The 18,793-nt window shown below is 40.5% G+C and overlaps 1 protein-coding gene across 1 annotated transcript in view; it reads right to left on the bottom strand.

The window, feature by feature from the left end:
- The window catches only part of lmo1 (LIM domain only 1), a 39,337-nt gene extending 22,364 nt beyond the window's left edge, over positions 1-16,973 (bottom strand). The window contains exon 1 of the mRNA XM_054771121.1: positions 16,167-16,973. Coding sequence (XP_054627096.1) covers positions 16,167-16,188 — 22 coding nt within the window. The 5' untranslated portion in view covers positions 16,189-16,973. The remainder of the gene's footprint in view (positions 1-16,166) is intronic.
- Between the last annotated feature and the right edge of the window lie 1,820 nt (positions 16,974-18,793).

The following is an 18,793-nucleotide window of genomic DNA, read 5'->3' as shown; positions in this document are numbered from 1 at the left end:
CCTGTCAATGCTCTCTTCTCCTATCCATCCGCTTCCTTTAAGATCATATCTTTTAACAATATGTACTGTAACTTTTTCTTTGCCCAAGCAGTCTGTCAGAGCATGTATTTTTCCATTACGGTGATAGCATCCCATTTTCTGTTACCCTTTTTAGACTTTACAGCTATCACCAAATCACAGAACATTTTTTGATATATTAAAGGATTTAAAGGAAAACACGCTCCATGGACGCACTCATGCAAAAGTTATAAAGCGCAGACGTAAAACGATCACACAGGCATAGCAAGCCCTGCATTAACCTAGAGGTGGTTGAGGCATCAAGTAGGTGCAAAAGACCTATGTTTCTTCAAATAATCTCAGAAAAATTTTGTACAAAATTTGATAGGCCTGTCACAGCACACTGCACAAAAGTGCTAGATGTGCTTACAGCAAATTATTTTCATTAAAAAAACAGTCACTTTTGATACTTTTTCCAACAATTTCTGACAAAGCGTCAGATGTCCCATAACAGTGCATTGTAGTGTGTTGGCCAAAATCTAGTCTTGATGTTGGAATTTAAAAGTGCTTTTAGTTGGGGTGTCACAAGCTCTCGCAAAATTAAAACATGACAATTTTTCTTTTTTCTTTTCAAGCTGTCTCTCGAGAACAGGGACGCCAGAAGTCTATCAGACTGTGAGCTACGGTATCGCCACTGTGAATGATAACACACGCAATGGCTAAGTATCAGTGTACGAGGCAGGATTGGAACTGCACATTAACTGCTTTGCACACACTAAGAACCGTGGTTGAGACGTAAGACAGTGTTTCTCACGTTTAACAGCTGCTTTGAAGTTAATGTCCAAGCAGAAGCTGTAGTAATTCTACATTTGATCAAACAAGGACAAGATCGCCGCATAAGACTTCAAAACATGAGTTATTAGCTTCAAAATTTAGAAAATGCACTACTTCCTGATTTGGCAACCTAAGCATCATGGGAACTCTTTTAGATAACACTAGTAAAAAATGTAATGAGAAAAATAGCATAAAATATAACCGAAATGGTACGCAAGTGGACCAAACCGAACATCCAGAACTGAAACGATTCAATACATCCATTTGAACCGTTACACCTCTAATATATATGTATATATATATATATATATATATATATATATATATATATATATACTGTAGCTACTGTATATATATTGCACACATAAATATATTTATTCTGCACATCATCTTGTGTTTCAATACATCATTCTGACAAAATGACAAAAAATTCAATGTGCATAACTATCAAAAACGCAAAGCAAAAATAGGTATGGATAGCTTATTAACCACTTGACCAGCACCCACACAGTTACTGGAGCCTTCTGACTTTTCTTTCTTTCTGAGCAATGGTCAAAATTATAATGTAACAGTACTGTTGAGTTTGTTGTGCGTGTGTGCCCCAACTTTATTGTATGTGCACCACAAACACAACAGCTCATGGTTGGAGCTGCATGATGTCATTGACGTACCCAAATGGCCCAAATCTAGCAGATTCTACATGTGATAACAAAGCACATAAACGCCAGCTGTTTCACATGTCCCAAAGTGCCGACAGAACACAAACACACGAGGCCACAACGTCAGTGAACGTAACCACGGCAAAGTGTGATGCTAACATTACAAAAGGCAACTGTAATGCTCATTTAAACACACGGGGAACAGGTCAGAAATGCTACATTTCCCTCTACATCCATTTTTCAACATTACACTTGATGTCCGGCCAAAAATCCCTGCATGTTCTACAGTCAGGTAACAGTAACACACACATAATCTAATAAACTGACGTTAACACAACAAAGCTAACGTTAGCCTGAAGTTATCCCAAAGTTTTCACCAGGACTTATGTGGAAAGCCTTAGGCTTACTATGAAATTTATCACAAGTTGATTGCCACTGTACGTACGTGATATGTTAACACAACTTGTTGTAGCTTACCTTCGAAAGAATATCAGTGTGATGAGCCTTTCAGGTGCTCCTTGATGTTGCAGCCACATTATCGCCGTCTCTCTGCACAATGCATTCAGGTTTTCTTTCGGATGGATTATATTTAATGTATATTCACAGGGACGCATTGCTACATTTTAGTTTTTGGCTGAAAGATGACATACACAATAGGCACACATGTCATGCATTTTAAACATCTGATAGACCACTCGCTAACATTTCCGTCCACTCTCGTCAACAAAAACTCACACACGACTCATCACGTTTGAATCATCAAATAGTCATGTTTAGCTCGCGACATCTCATTTTCGTCATGAAAAAAAGCTTTGTCGACAAATTGATTTCGTTAATGACACCTTTGACGAAAACAACACTGTAGCTATACGAGCTACAGTGCTAACATTACACTTACATTCTAACAGCAACATCAACGTCTTGACCCCTTGTTCCTCCTGTTCCAGTATCTGCCATCGGGACAGAGACTGGTGTTTCAAAAATGTCGAACCAAGAGATACGACAATTTTAACCCAGCAGCTATTGCCTCGTCACTAAGAGTAATGGACTTACAGCTTTTTATTTATGTATTTACTAGGGCTGTCAAATGATTAACATTTTAAACCAAATTAATCACAGTTTTCAAATTAATTAATCATGATTAGTCACCATTTCCAACTATGTGTGAAATAAGCGCATTTTTACTATATTTTATGAACAGAAAGATAAATGACAGAACATGAAATGTATGTATTAATTAACAGAAAATTTCAAATCCAGTTAAAAGATACCACGGGTCTGAAAATCTATCTATCTAACACTAGTCTCTTTAATAGTAGCAGAACATTTGAATTTACCGTTTACCGTGTTATAATGAGCAATGTGGGGTTGCGTTCAAAGACACAAGCTGACAGCCAGACAAGTTGAATTCACATGTTTTGAGGGTACGTTTTCATGTATTTGGCTGAGTGGTTAGCATGTTGGCCACACAGTCAGGTGCATCTCCGCTTGGGCATGTGTGAAGTTTGCATGTGTGTGGGTTTTCTCCGGGTACTCCGGTTTCCTCCGACTTTTCCGAAAACACGCATAGGTTAATTGGTGACTCTAAGTTGCTCATAGGTATGAATGTGAGAATGGTTGTTTGACTATATATGCCCTGGCTGGTGACCAATCCAGGGTGTCCCCGGAGTCAGCTGCGATAGGCTGCAGCATACCCCTGCGACCCTAATTAGGATAAGCGGCATAGAAAACGGATGGATGTGTTTTCTGGGATTTCCGAGCAAATGCAGCAAATTGGACTTCTGCAGTAAAACGTACAAGTGATAAGAAAATCCACTTATTGTTTTTCTGGCTATGTAGACCACACACACATGCATAATAAAGGTGTTGTTGTGATGTTTGGAGTGCCCTTGAATGCACCCCATGGTCGTCCACTGACAGTGAGGAAGTGTTGTTCCGAGACTGAACAGAGTAGAGACGTGTTTGTGAGTTGGAGATACATATATAGTATGGTGTTGGAATTACGCTGCTGTTGCTGTGTTCAAGTCCAAATAAAATGATCAAAGAGCGTCAGACTGTGTGACTGTGGGGACCCCACACTGTGCCTCGGTCTGCCATCATTACAGAAAGGTGTGGCTTGCCATGATGTGCATGCGTTAATGACACTATTTTTGACAGCACTAGTGTTTCCTGTAATTGTTGAATGTGTGTTGTTGATATGGAGATGCTTCTCTTGCACTGCACGCTTAATTTACCTACGGGCACTAATAAAGAAACCTGAGCCTGAACCTGTCTTGAAAACACGGAACTTCAAAACTGACTGTTTGAGTGGCTCTTCTCTCAAAAGTGGAGCAAGCAAGTAACCATGTTTGGTAGTCATAAGCAGACTTTAGGGACACATGTTAGTGTCATTAAAAAGTCAATTTTGCATAATAGAGAACTTTTTTACTAATTGCAGTGCCTTACTTTTGTTGTAGGATACTCTACTAAAATGAGACAAAGCAACATTAGATATGCTGAAATATGCAAATATATAGCATCTTAATGACAACCAACCTGATAAGTAAATTGGTGCAGTAATTGCTGAATAATTTACTGTTAATTGGCTTTTTTTTGAGTGAGTAACTAATGAATCATTTGTGGCTGTCTTTTTTGCACGCCTCATTGTGCACACAGTACAATTGAAAGGAAATGGATGCAGACTCAATATCGCCCTACACTTGATCTTAGAGGAACATCTGCTCTTTACGTCACTCACCCTTAATAAAAGAGGGGACAGTTGCCTCTGATTGTATGTTTTGTTAAAGGCCCTTTTTGATCAATTAAAAGCCACGATGTGATGCACCCTCTGCCAGTTCACAGGGAGTTAAAGGATCTTGATGAGAATCACTCAGCCTTCCTGACACATGGGGAGGGAGGTGGTCTTTCAAGGAGGAGGTGGAAGCCGGCCCCCGGGTGGGCTTTCTCCCAGGGGCCCCCGATAATTCCTCACCGCAGCTGCAGCAAATATGAGCCACACGCATGGAGATGCTGAGGGAAATTAGATGCTATAGGTTACAAAGTGGGTGCATGCAGCCGAAACAAAGTGCATTTGTCATCATTATCTTGAACATCTCTCACCTCAACGTACTCCTAAATAAGATGTCAACCACACATGATGATGGCCAACTGCAGCTTGATATTACTCAACCGCCAACCCATTTTATAATAAATAGTTAACACATTGCAAAATCATAGCGCCAATTTAGAAGGAACAGGGGCTATTTTTTTTTTTTAGCTTTCTTGTGCTTGCAGTCAAAGATATGCCTGCAAAATAAAATTCATCCACGGGCCCAAGTGACTGCTATACCAGCGTTAATGGGGAGCTCATGCAGATGTCTTGCCATTGTGTGCATGAATCAGCCCCTTTCATTCAGCTTCTGTCATTGCTGTAATTGAGCCCATGGACACGTTTCTCTACTGCCAAGACAAAAACACAAGACATCTGTTAATAATATCGGCTGCAAAACACATGGCAGTTGAAAGCAGCCTGATGAGTGCGTTTGCAATGATAAGTCAAATAAAGCGCACTGATTCACCAAATGATTCATGTTTCTATCCTTGGATGGAGTCAAAGAACAGAAATGCGTGAACACACGGAGGCAATCACACACTATTAAATTAGGCAGTTTCTTACAGGGCCCAAGTCAATATTACATTTCATACTTAGTGTGTTTTTTCTAATGCTACCCTGTGAGAGCCCTCTATGTTACTGTACGGCGAGCTACATTTCCAGATGGTACTGCATGAATGCTGGGGTCTGTGAGGTGATTTCTGGGACTGTATGCATGCTATGATTACAACATAATTAACACCCACAGTAAGTGGGAGCGAGCAGACAGGGCTTGTGCGGATGAGGAGGGGACTGTTCATTAACAAGATGCACTCTCTCAAACTTTGCAGCTTGCTGTGGCTAATAAGCCCCGGTGAAACGGAGCCCAGCCGTCCCTCGCATTGACCCTGGCACTGCCTGGGATAAGGGAAGGTTTTGTCTCCTGGAATAATTGCTCTTTTCACATGTTACAAGTGTCCTGACCCCCACTGTCTGCAGCCACTTTTCCTACCATAATTACTCCTGATCCGCTCCAAATGAGTCAGCCGCATTAGGGCTGCAATAACACTGGCCCGGCTTCAAGCGCGGCATGGGGAGTCTCAGCAGAGCAGCCTGGAACAGGACTGCCTTTTCTCCCAGCTCACGGTCATTTCCATCACGTCAGAGGTGCATTTCTTAGACTTGAAGTCAGCACGAAGGCCCTGGGCCCTTTTCTGAGGCTTACAGGCGGCATTGTTAGCTCCTGGTGCTCACGAGTAACTGAGGTTTGGCTGCAAACTCCATCCCAATTAACGGGAAAACTTCATTAGGGTGTTTTTTTCCACACTTTTCAGCCCCCTCTTATTTTTAATTTATTCACATGGGGTTAATTAAAAGAAATGTATCACAGAGATATGCAACAGCTTTCTAATTAAATCCATTGCTGCATTTTTTTTTCCTTTTTAAAGACATGAAACTGGCAGTTTCCAAATTATTACAGAAGGCGACTTGTTCCAACACTTGGTTGCGCAGTAGAAGGGGAAGATTATGGCTCAGCAAGGTGAGCTGTCAGGAATTAGATGAGAGATGGCACATGAAGCTGAGAATGAGGGAAGAAGATGAATGATGAGTTGAAGAAAGGAGGCAAAACATTTATGCATACCCAGACAGATAAATGACTTGAGAACTTTTGAAAGATAGAAGAATGCACACAATCAAGCACTGCATCTTAAAAATGAAATGTTGTATGAGCCTTCATTTACTCTTGATCTGAGATTTCTGTACTTCTACCATTTTTGTAAGAAACTGTCTCTTACCAATACAGTGAACACATCTGCTAATCTTAAAATAATACTTTAAAAGTTACAACCACATTTACTGTCCACCTTTCTGGAGCGGTACAAACACTTCTTTTTCATTAAAAATGTATTTGGGGAGAAATTAAATGTAGCTTTCTAAAGTTTGTGTCATTCATGAGGTCAGGAAGTAGCGTTCAAAATCCTCACCACTTCCCAGCAATTACCGCACACTTATTATTCCCAAGGAAATGCTAGGAGACAGGTGTGTCATTCAGGGTCCTCAGTGTGTCAAAAATGGGTTTCGGGAGGGGCGGGGAACTCCACTGTGGTACACTGAGGGAGGCACTTTAATCCTGAATAATGCAGATTCCCCACAGGGGGCAGTTATTTAACTGCACGGGCTTCTAATGTCATTCAAACACATACTCGCACACCTGATGGGGTAAATAATGAGAGAGCGCTTGCTTGGGTGAACATTCAAGAAGATGTTCATGAAGACTCAGGGTGACGTCAGTATAGACAGTATAGCCGGTGTCTCCTATAAAGACGCCAACTAGTGATGACCTTGTCTAAGATTTGCACTCACCAGCAATTACATTAAGTACACCTGCACTATTTAATGAGAACCAAAATTCAGTCTGTACAACAGTAACAAGGCTGGGTTGTTTTTTTTTAAACTTATTTTTGTGGTTGTTGTTTTCTGACACGGGTGTCCTCAACCACCGGGCTGTGGCCCCCTACCACTCTGTGGGTGGGGCCAAAAACTTTCAGAAGCAATACTTTAAAAACAAAAGTCATGTTTCTTCTAGTTTTATAAACAACTGCATCCAATTTAATGGAAATGTATATTAATTTGGAAACAAGGCCTATTATTTTACTTTGATGTCACATTGGGGTCAAAGTTGGACTCTCGCAATCATTACTGGCAAAAATAAAAGTAAGGTAACAAGCTTTCTCACTGTGGATGCCGAAAAAACTTGACAGACTACTCCTCAAACTGAAATTATGATAGCAGCTACTTAAAATATGGTTTTGCCGCTTCTATGCCAGTCACTATTTGTTGTTTGGTCATTTTGGATTAACGTTAAAAGGAACTATCCACAATGGCATTGAAAACATTGCTATTCTTGTCCAAGACTACTACTACTACTACTACTACTACTACTACTACTACTACGTTCAACAACTACAAAAGAATGGACGCTAAAAACACAATGCCCACACAACAAACAACATAATCTTCTCTCTGGAAGACAAACTCCAGTAAACGCCCGTATTCATTTTGTGCTTATAATTTGATGTTAAGCCTGCCTTTGTTTTTTTATACGCAATACATAAAAAAATACTCCGTCAGAGTTTTGTATGAACGAAGTTGGTTCGTATTCTACGAAGTTTGGGGACCACTGTTCTAGCAGACATATTGTTAAATGAATACGTCAACAACATACATTAACTGAGACCTCAACATAAGCCAAAAATAGCATCTTCATCATCAATTTTGACATGTCAATGGGTTGGTGAGACTACTTGAATTTACCAACTGCCCCACTAGGTTGAGCAACTACATTGTAATTGTGCTTTCGTTCAGTTGCCAAACGCATGAGAAAAAACAGAATCTGCAAAGTGACGAAAGACAGTATTATTTGCAGATGATACAACTGCCTTTTGTTCTGGGGGAAGCACACACGAGCTAATTAAAAAAGTCACAGATTAAACGACCACATTAAAAAGACGGTTTGATGAAAACAGATTATCCCTGAACTCAAGTAAAACTAAAATAATGCTATTTGGCAAAAGCAGAAAGGACATGTACGACCAAATACAAATAGTAGCAATGTAGCTAACTAACTAAACTAAAATGTAGCAATGCATCCCTGTGGATATACTTTAAATATAATCCATCCGAAAGAAAAACTGAATGCATGGAGTGGAGATTGACAGACAGTGGAGATTACAGTTGCATGCATGTTTTTAGAATGTGGGAGGAAACTGGAGTACCCGAAGAAAACCCACGCACGCACAGGGAGAACATGCAAACTTCACACAGAGATGCCCAGCGGAGATTCTCCTGACTGTGTGGCCAACATGCTAACCACTAGGCCACAGTGCTCTGACAATAACCTATAACCCAAAAATGTCATACGATACTTTTCCACAAGAGAAGAAAAATATAATCTTAGGGAAAAACTAAACTTGAAACACTTGAAACCCACAGCTTTTCAGTATGTGGAATCAAAATATGGAAGGGATTGAGTAAGGAACTCAAACAATGCACCAAGACGAGCGAATTCAAGAAACAGTACAAGCAGTTGATGTTTGCAAAATACAAGGAAGAAGAGTCTTGAACTTGTTTTGTTATGTTTGCTTCTATTCATTATTATTTATAATTACTCTGATTATTATATATGATTTCTATTTACTGTATTATGAAAACATCTTAATAATGACATCATCATATTGTTACACGATTACCTACCTTCCTGGAGAGTAGGATTAAATAAGCTTTGCTTCTTCCTACTCCTTTTGTACATGTGGAACTGTGAATTGAATTATGTGACGTATTCCTTTGTAACTTGCATGCATGTTCAAATAAAATGAAACCATTACTATTGCCAGTGACGACTTTGTTACTCCTACAGGCAGAATTTCTAATGCAGATTCTGCCATGGATCTCCTTAAAATGTGCACATGTACCTAATATTGTGTCCAGTCGCTAATTTCCTCTATACGCCAAATAAAATGACATGAATGAAGGATGACCTGAATCCAATCAAAACCAGTTAAACCAAATACAGTGTTTCAATGGAGTGGAAAGGGTCTATAGTCTTAATTTAGAAAAGATTCCAATGGGAATATGTGTGCTTTGTGGTCATTTGCATACAAATTTGCTGTTGCAAATATGATGTGTTTAGCGCTGATTAAATCAGCAACTTCAATATCCAAACCCTGGTAGACGAGCTTTAACACAGTCAGAACTACCATCTTAATCACAATTTTTAATTAGATGTTTGAGATTTGATTTAGTGAAGGTCATCCTGTGAGATTAGTTCTCAGCATGTTTGCTTTTATTTGAGCGACAGCACCCCAGGGTTTTGTATTTACCAAGAAGATGGCTGTATAATTTAATAAAAGTAGGATCCCAGAGTTTTCATCACTTGAGTTCTCATCCGAAATCATCTATAAAGTAAGTCTTGGTTTGAATGAATTCATACGCCAATTTGTTTGTCAAAAGGTTTACATATAAAGGTCATTAAAGGCTGGGATTGAGTGGAACAATAAAGAGAGCTTAAGGTGAGTGTGCATTAGGCCTGGGCGATAAACCAAAATTACCGTTACCGAAATTTACCACGATAACCAACGTCATTTTGCCCATGTTGGTAAATTGGGTGTTTTAATAAAAAATAAAATAAGTCTTTTTTGTCTGTTTTGACTGTGTGTGCTGGTATGCTATGTTCATTCCCCTTTAAGACGAGGTACAGCGTGTGTAGTCACGTGACTCTACCCATCCAACCTGAACAAGAAGGGAAACAGACAATGAGGGAACGGCTGATGGAAGCGGCTGTACAGTGCCAGCATTTCACTCGCATATGAGCCAAAAAATAGACTGTGCGAGTAGAAAAAATAAAAAGGGAGCACACGCGCGTCTACGTTTTTCAACCCTTTCATTCGCATTTTGCTCCTGAAATAAGTCCATACAAAGTGAATCAAAGTAGAGTAACATTTTGGCGCCTCTGTATATAAATCTAAAAGTCTCCTACAACTTTTCTTGGTTCACAACGCCGCTCCGAATTATACTAAAAACTAATAACAAATAAAGAAAATAAATAGATGAGTTTTTAAAGCCTTTAAAAAATAAAAAAAAAAACATGTACATCATGGCCAATTATGCAAATTTGACAGTTCACAAATCAAGAACAAGAACATAAAAACATTATAAAAGCATCTCTATAGGAAACCATGATTAGTTTGCTGTTGGTAGCAGTTTTTAAGGATTCCATGCTTTATTTGATGCCACAAATAGATGGTCACATGACTACAAGAACATGTGAAATTCTCTTTTCATTGTGTAAATGATCATTTTGATGATGGTTATCTATCAGGTTTCTAAAGCCAACATGGCACACACATATAGGCAAATAACATGGCAAAGGAATGTCTGGAATTGAATAGAATTGTTCGAAAAATGAGAGTCACTGTATTTAAAAATTGGAATACATTATCTGACATGGTTGTGGTAGGTTGGGTTGATATCAACGCTGTTCTTCTTGTGCAGTGTGGTAAGTGGCCATTAGTAATGTGATTGCATGAGACGTGATGTCAGTCATGTTATGTGGCTGTATGTGTAGCCTAGTACATGCGTGTACAGGACGTCGTATGCCAGGGTATGTACCATTTATATTTGTGGACCGCAGTCCCAGGGAGATTTATTTTGAGTTCCACAAAGATGATGTTGAGCAAAAGAACACGAAATGCAAAGTGAGTAAGAAAACTGTCGTAACCACCCAAAGCACATTATGTAAATGGGGCGTTGTTGGCGCTTTTTGGAGGGTTTTTTTTCTGAAGGCTTTATAGGCAAGAATAGGTGCATCCCGTTACGTGCATTATATTCCATTGAAAGTAATCTGTGCCTGTTGGTCAATAAATCAACGAAAAGCAGTTAATTTGCATTTCCTGTAATTATTTTCAGATGGCAAAGATATATATATATAGTGGTAAGGGATTTATCGTGCATTTATCGTTAAAGGTAAAACTGCCCAATTTATCGTGATATTGATTTGAGGTCATATCACCCAACCCTAGTGTGCATTAAAGGGATAGTTCGGATTTTTTGACTATCCCTTTAATACAGAATAACAGCATGTCATGTTTACTTTAAATAAATGATAAGTTCATGGCTGTAAATTATCCCTTGAATAATCAGCTACTAAGGAGACAAAAACATGCTGTTGTTTGGTATGCCACATTAGCAAGCATTCACTTCACGTAAGTCTTTACACATAATATACAGACAGAAGTATGCTGGCACACTTCTTAATCGCATGGCCAAATACTTTTGTCTGTATAGTTTGCATACTGAAAATATCATATTCAAAAGTGCCACAAAAATCTACAGTATGTGACATAGAGGTGTGGAGTGAACGACTATGTGAAGTCTAACAACTTGCAGCACCTAAAAGCTATCTGAATGTTCTGAATTCCTGTTTCCATGGCAGTGTTGTATCGTGTCTGTCTCTATCTTGTGTCAATTGCTTCAATTAATCAACAATCAGCCAGTCAATTCTTAACAAATTGATTATAATGCCTACCCGTGCTATGACTCTTCTACAAGCATTAGTCCTGAAAAGTGATTATGGATCAAGCATCTTAGGTTGTTTCTTGAAAAAAACATTCTTTACAAGCTAAAATGACACACTTAAAGGTCCTGGCAGACTATCCCCAAAACAAATAAAGTTTCCCCAAAACAGTTTTCACTGAAAGCGTTCTATATCAGATGATCTGGTGTAAGCAATGTGCTTGTATATTAGACTCCACTGGTGTGTCTTTTGTCTCTTTTGCCTCTTCAAGGCATCAGAGGGAAGGGGAGTACTTTTCCAGACAGTGTATACATGTAAGCAGTGCTAAAGAATGTTAAACAAGTCATTGCAGAGAATGTGCAACAGGCAAACAAGCAAGTTGCCTTGAGAGTGTGTGTGTGCGTGCGTGCGTGTGTGGATGCATCAGTACAACAATAATTATTTCCCATACAACAGCAGAACAGCAGCTGGCAGACACTGTATAGGAAATAATCCATACTGCAGCTCTACCTGATATCGATAAATAACACTTTTTTGCAACCAACAATGGATAGCTCATACCTTTTCAGTGGAGGATTTTCTGGAAGTTTGCTGCTTGTGCAACATCGACATTTCTTCTGAGCATGTCTGTGTTTGCTTCAGATCATGCTGTTATACACCTGGCACCTACAACACGGTATAATTGTGCTTTGAAGTAAGTCACCACTCATCTTCCCAAGTCAACAAAGACAGTTTGTTACTTCAGCCAGCTGCACACCAGGGGTAATATTTTACGACTGGTAAGGTTCAGCAAAAACTACCATGGAACTTTGAGGAGGAATGTGACATGGGCCAAGAAAAACAGCATTAGATTTGGGAGTTTGTCTTATTGTTGTGAAAACGCCAATCCACGGAAGACCACAGACTTGCCTTCTTCCTCAGTTGTTTGGTAGTTGCCGTCCCCTTTTCAATGTGGATCACTGCCACCAAGAGGACTGTAGTGGAACATTATTGACGGCAACTTCCATTTAAGTTTAACAATTGCAGAACAAGTATAGAATTGACTCTTTTGCATAGTGCAAACTCTATTGTTTCACTTGTGGACAGTACACACAAGCCCTTTCACAACTTTATAGTGTGGAGGTCTACTGAGTGTCCTTGTTTAATCCTGCACTTGCCAAACCACAGAATCCTCCTCCTCAAACCGTCACCACTCTCAATCAAAGCACCAGTGTAATAAAAACAGTGGACAGTGACAAAATGAATTGCAGTGGTCGGACAAAATAGAAGGTTGGACAATGGCCACTGAAGGCCTCCCAGAGATCTGCTACACATCGATGACAGCAAGCCTAACATGGAACCTGAGGCGATAATAAACTGGATGCTCTTACAGCTCAAGAGTGCATAATTGAGTTTTAGCATCTCACTGATGAATGCAGCCGTACGTACTGAAGGCGGGCGGGCGGGCGGGCAGGCGGACGCACTCGCTAACACGTGTCTCATTTGAGTCTCTTTGAATTCATCTAAGATTGTGGGAGATGATACACATCTTGCATACTTCAGGATGTGAAACAATCAGAAGTGATGGGGATGAAGAGGTTTAATGGTGACAGAGGAAATTATCCCTGGTGAGAATTGAGCAGAATTAAACACTTACTGCTCAAAAAAGGATGCATGTGTCGTTGCCTACCCAGTTGACAAGAATAATGACAACAGCCTTAGGATATGAGTGACAGACTCAACACTGAGCATGGACATGCAAAGCAAGTACAGAAAAGGTAATCATGTAATTTGCTGTGCATCAGAGAATATGTACGATTAAGTATTATTTTGTTACGTAAATTTGCTTTTTTTCTTCACAGCTAGTTGCACATGGAACGCTAAAGGGTTAATGCGGAATGTGATGCAAGTAGTTGAGGGGGAAAAAAATATTAAAAAGTGGTGGTGACTTATTTGTAATATTGTACAGGCCCCAGAGCTCACAAACCTGATGTAATTTCAATATTTGAAATGGGCAAGTTTAATTTTGAAGTAAGAGCAAACCAATAAACTGAGAAAATAGCAAACACCAGAGAGCAAATTACATTTCAGTGGAAAAGTGAAAAGACTTAAGGAACATATAAAAGTAATCTCCAACTGGAAATTAGAAATCAACCCCGAGAAACCAAATAACAGAAAAGAAATATTACTGTCCACTTTCTGAATCAATATAACATCGCTACAAGACAGTATTACCATGGTAACACTGGTAAAGAATGAAGCAATTCTTATTATTTCAAAATAAAAATGTGAGCCCGGAGCCCAAGGTTTATTACGGCAGCTGACAGATCACCGGTCTGTGTTCATCTGAAGGATTGCTTTTCAATCACACGCTTTATGAGTGTACACATTTTCCTGGACAGTGTGATAAGGGAGCCGTAAATTAACTAGCACGGGGGAACCAGAAACTTATCAGTTGCTGGAGGATTTGGCTTCTGCTTAAGGTCAGTGGACAGTTAATATGCAGCGCTGCCAGAGTGGCTGTATATTTACGTACACATGCACATTCGTTTCTGATGTTTACTTGCATATTGGGCAGTTTTATAAAGGATTATTTTTACATGTGGTGCCCAGAATTTGACCTTTGCATTTAGCTGTAGCAAACACATTTGCACAACTTTCATGCCTTGCTTAAAGGCACCTCAGCTGTGGGTTGAGGGGAATCGAGTGTGGGGCTTTGCAGTGACAGGTCACACTCCTCCATGGTTGTCCTCACTCTGACTCTCAAGATACACTCATTGCTTAACGGCGGAGGAAATATCAGCAGCTACTAATGCTACAATTAATTATTTTCAGTTTGATCCAATATTATAACAAATGTTGACAGTCATTAGGCAGGACTTTTCTAAGAGAACCTGACGCCTGCCAAAGAAGCATGCTTTGCTGTGGTGCCAGTATCCACTTGGACTTTTGTAGGTGACATTTGGACCCAAATATAAACACTTAAGATAAATGCACAAAAACACATAGGAGTAATTGAGGAACTATTAAGGGCAAGTCATCCTGCGGGCACCCAAAACTCCCCTCCTATGTGCACACTTACTCGTGCAAGCACTGAGCGGATACATTAGGCGAGAAGGTTGAATTGACAAGCCTATAACTTTACAGCCAATAAACGTTAAGAGGCACCATAATGAGTGAGACCAGATCGTAGCAGTTCTGTTGCCAACCCGGCCAAACTGCGGAAGGCGCTGGTCGGGTCCAGCAAATAAAGGGTGAAGCTTTTAGGCAATGAGCAGCAGGTGATCTCAGCTTTTCTGCAAGTCCTAATGCTCCTAAAAGCCACTCTCCCTGGTTCTGTAATTGGGCATCAGTAGTTAATGTAGTATTGACTGCATTACATGCTCTTGTGCATCCTTTCCCACTAATGCCATTTGCATCACCTTGTACATTTACCATATTGCTTAGCCAATAACTGTTAAAAGCAATCCGACTCATGAATCATATAAGGAACTTTTAGCCAGACAGACATTCAAAGCAGACAATTTACAGTTCAGTTAATTTGGGTACATTAGCAGCACAACATGGATGCGGCCAGAGAGGCCAATTTATGTCTTTGCCACAAAATCTATTGGTTTTTTTATGTGTAAGTGAAAGGATGCACTGCTAAAAGATAGGAAATATCCATTTTCAAACATAAGTAATGGGCTCCAAATGCATCCATTACTGGGAGAGGATAAGCCCTAAAATGCGCAAAAGCCTTTATATGCAGTACTTTGTGAAATAACACAAATTATAGTTATCTATGGAGGCATCACAGCAGGTGGCCAGCAAAAGGAGACTCTTAAAAAGTGTCAGGAGCAAGAAAACTTCATTGGAGATGTCAAAGTGCTCTTCCCCATGCATATATGGTGTCTGCTAGAATATTAAAAGCATGCCATATTAATGGATTTTAATGCATTCACACTACACTGAGCATCATTTAGACCTGTGGACCAGCATGTGATAAATGCACTGCACGTCTCCACGTCAGCTTCAATCCAAAATGGAACGTCATTAGAGAGGCGAGTTTGATTTAAATTTAAATTAATTAGATTGCCTCGCCCATTAACCCAAATACATTGGAATAGATAAGTAATGCAAGTGGGCCTATTTGGAATGGGAAAAGTGAGTCAAGGCTGCGCGGCGTTATCCATAATTTGCAATCAAGTTAAAAGCACTCTGCTGTCATGTGCCATCCCGGAGAGGATGTCAGAGGCTGCCTGCCTCTTAACAACTTCACCCAGGCAAAAAGCACTTAGGAGGAGACTTCGAGCTCTGCACATCAAGTGTAAATAAACAGTCCATTCTCTTTGTGCATTTGTGAGAGCAGCTTGGCGTGGGTGCACCTCAACTTCAGGGTGCAGGTGGGGATACGATACATAAGCACCACATTCATTTTTGAGTAAAAACAAAATCTGGATTGAGTTGCTGTTGTTTTAGACTCGGGGGTGCTATAAATATGTTCAAAAAATGTGACCGGTTAGCAGTGTAAGTGTCCAGAATGTGACATCCAAGAGACGGAGACGTTACTCACCCTCTTCCTTGTCCAGCACCATCGTCCTGAGGAACGAGGAGTCCTTCCCCGGCCGATCCGTCCTTGGCTCCAGGAGGCTGCGCGGCTCGGTCCGCTCGGAGCTTCCCACTGGGAACGTCTTTCTTGTACTACAACGCGCGGGATACGGCGAAATCTTCACGCTTAAATGAGTCACCTTTCTGTAATAATGGCAGTAATTGTTGCTACGCTGACTACGCTGACTGACGTGGCCGGATGCACGTTTCCACACTGGAGCTGCAGCCCGAATAAATAAGCCCCAAACCGCTTTGAATGACTTCCATGCGAATAAAGAAATGAAAAGGCGGTGTAAATCTCGACTAAATATGCCGTGAGGTGCGCACTGGAGGCGGATAAGGCGCGCACACCGAGCAGGGCTGAGCTCTCTCTTCTCCTGGATGTTAATACGCGTCCCCTCTCGCTCTCATTTGCTCCGAGACGACAACTACATTCAAACAAATCCAATTGCAAATGTGACAAAGTGCCGAGCTTTGCCCACTCCCGCCGCCTCTCTGCCCGCGTCTGTGCGCGCCCTGCTTCGCTCTGCGCAATAAATGCGCCGCGCACGCTTCTTTGCAGCGACCCAAGGATTCCCCTGTTAATTAAATCAATTCATTATGCTCAGATCTGATTAGCAGCCCTTCCCCCCTCTTTGAATCAATTATTCAATACACAAACATAATTGCTTGTGCCAGAGGTGTCTAAGTATTAGCTTATTTAACTCCAAGGACACTAATTACCCCTAGGGCAAGGGAACTTTTCTCATTAATTCTGACAAAACACAAAAGCACAGCTAAGGGAAAGAGAAAGTGCGTGTGTGTGCGCGTGATAGAGAGCACGCACACGCACGTAAGGTTGTATTGATGCGTGTGTGCGCGAGCGCGTGCACGTCAAGGAGAGCGAGAAAGGGAGAGAGAGAGATGCTGCTCCATTGTACACAATGAAATGCTTTCATTGTGCTCTTCTCCTTACTTTTCTTGCAGAAGTTGATAGAAATAAAGTGTCTAATTGTGTGGTCTACTTACCAGTTAATTAGCGTCCGGACAGTTCTATCATACATGCTGCACAGATACACACAACAGATGGGCTGCCTTTTTGATTAGTGCCTAGATAGGAGGTTCACTTTCAAATCTGGTAATATAATTGTTGCCTGTTATTGCCAAGATGAAAGTGTTGCTGTTGCATGGTGAGGCCTTAAATAGCAGCACTTTCACTTGCCCTGCAGAGACTGTTAACCAATTAATGGTGAGATCCAAGAAAGATTAGCCATTTAGGAGAGCGGGGAGGAATAGAGCGACAAGAATGTTAGTTTGTCAGCAGCCAGCAGGCCGTCTATGGTGTGAGTTTGCTCAGTCTGTCCATGCCTTCTGTTACATTTTGCACCACATATTTTAAGCTATATGCACACTATCAAGATCTACGCTATGCACACAAAGAAGCCATCCTTTCCAAAAAAAAAAAAAAAAAGTACTGCAAACTTTTTCTGTTTGTTTTTGGGGCACTGCTGAATGCCTTGCTGCCATCTACCCGGCAGGGTACCATATTTAGTAACTTAAATAGGTGACCCTACATGACTCACTGTGAGTCAACAACACAACAATACAGTCATGTGAACAAATGAGGACAGTGTAAGCTAACTCATCTACTCCTAAAGCGCTGTGTCAACAAACCATGCTGTGTCCATCTTCTAATGCTTATCCTGTTCAGGGGGCACAAGGATCCAATCAGCTAAATTCTGGTGAAAGGCAGACAACACCCTGAACTGGTCACCAGTCAATCACAGAGGACATTTAGGTTCTCTATTCACACTCACATTCACATTGTCACTGTGGAGACTGAACCCACACCACCTGCAACTCAAGTCAGGCTAGTCAACCACGAGACCTTCAGTGACTTTCCTGCTGGTGTGTTGCCTGTCCTATTATTATTTTTAGGACAAATACACAACATGGTGGGGCTGTTATTAAAGTTTGACCATAAAAGCCTGATGACTTGAAATTTCTCACACAGCTCAATGCGCTCTATAAAATGCCCGCTGTTGTTTTGCTGAATCACTACAAAATTTGGCACACGCCTTTAGGGGACTGACAAGCACATGTCCATAAAATTTGAGCAGGACTGGTTGAAAAAAATGGCCTCCATAAATCAAATCATCTTTGAAGCGGAAAGGGCGGGTCTTAGCAACTAATTGACCAGAGTCATTGACCATTTATCTCATGATTATGCAATTTTGAGGTTATCTGTATTATATGTACGCTACCATGTCATCCAAAGCATTTGACAACCCATGGGATGTCCTAATTTTGTACATATACAGTAATCCCTCATTTATCACTGTTAATTGGTTCCAGGCCCGACTGCAATAGTAGAATTTCCGCGAAGCATTTCTTGTTTATAAATGGAATATTTTAGTTTATTGTAGTTAGAATACAAACCTGTTTATGACCTTGTAAATACGCTTTTTAGAATTATTAGAGCCGCCAAGACATGCAATAACACCCCTATAGTCATTGAGAAATATGACCTTTAAATTTAACTTAAAACTTAAAACACTTATAGGCAAGAACAGCTCAAAAGCATTTCACTATGTAGAATCAAATTGTGGAACA

Source organism: Dunckerocampus dactyliophorus, chromosome 3 (assembly GCF_027744805.1).
Source record: "Dunckerocampus dactyliophorus isolate RoL2022-P2 chromosome 3, RoL_Ddac_1.1, whole genome shotgun sequence".
NCBI lineage: Eukaryota > Metazoa > Chordata > Actinopteri > Syngnathiformes > Syngnathidae > Dunckerocampus > Dunckerocampus dactyliophorus.
This window is presented reverse-complemented; position numbering and strand designations above follow the sequence as displayed.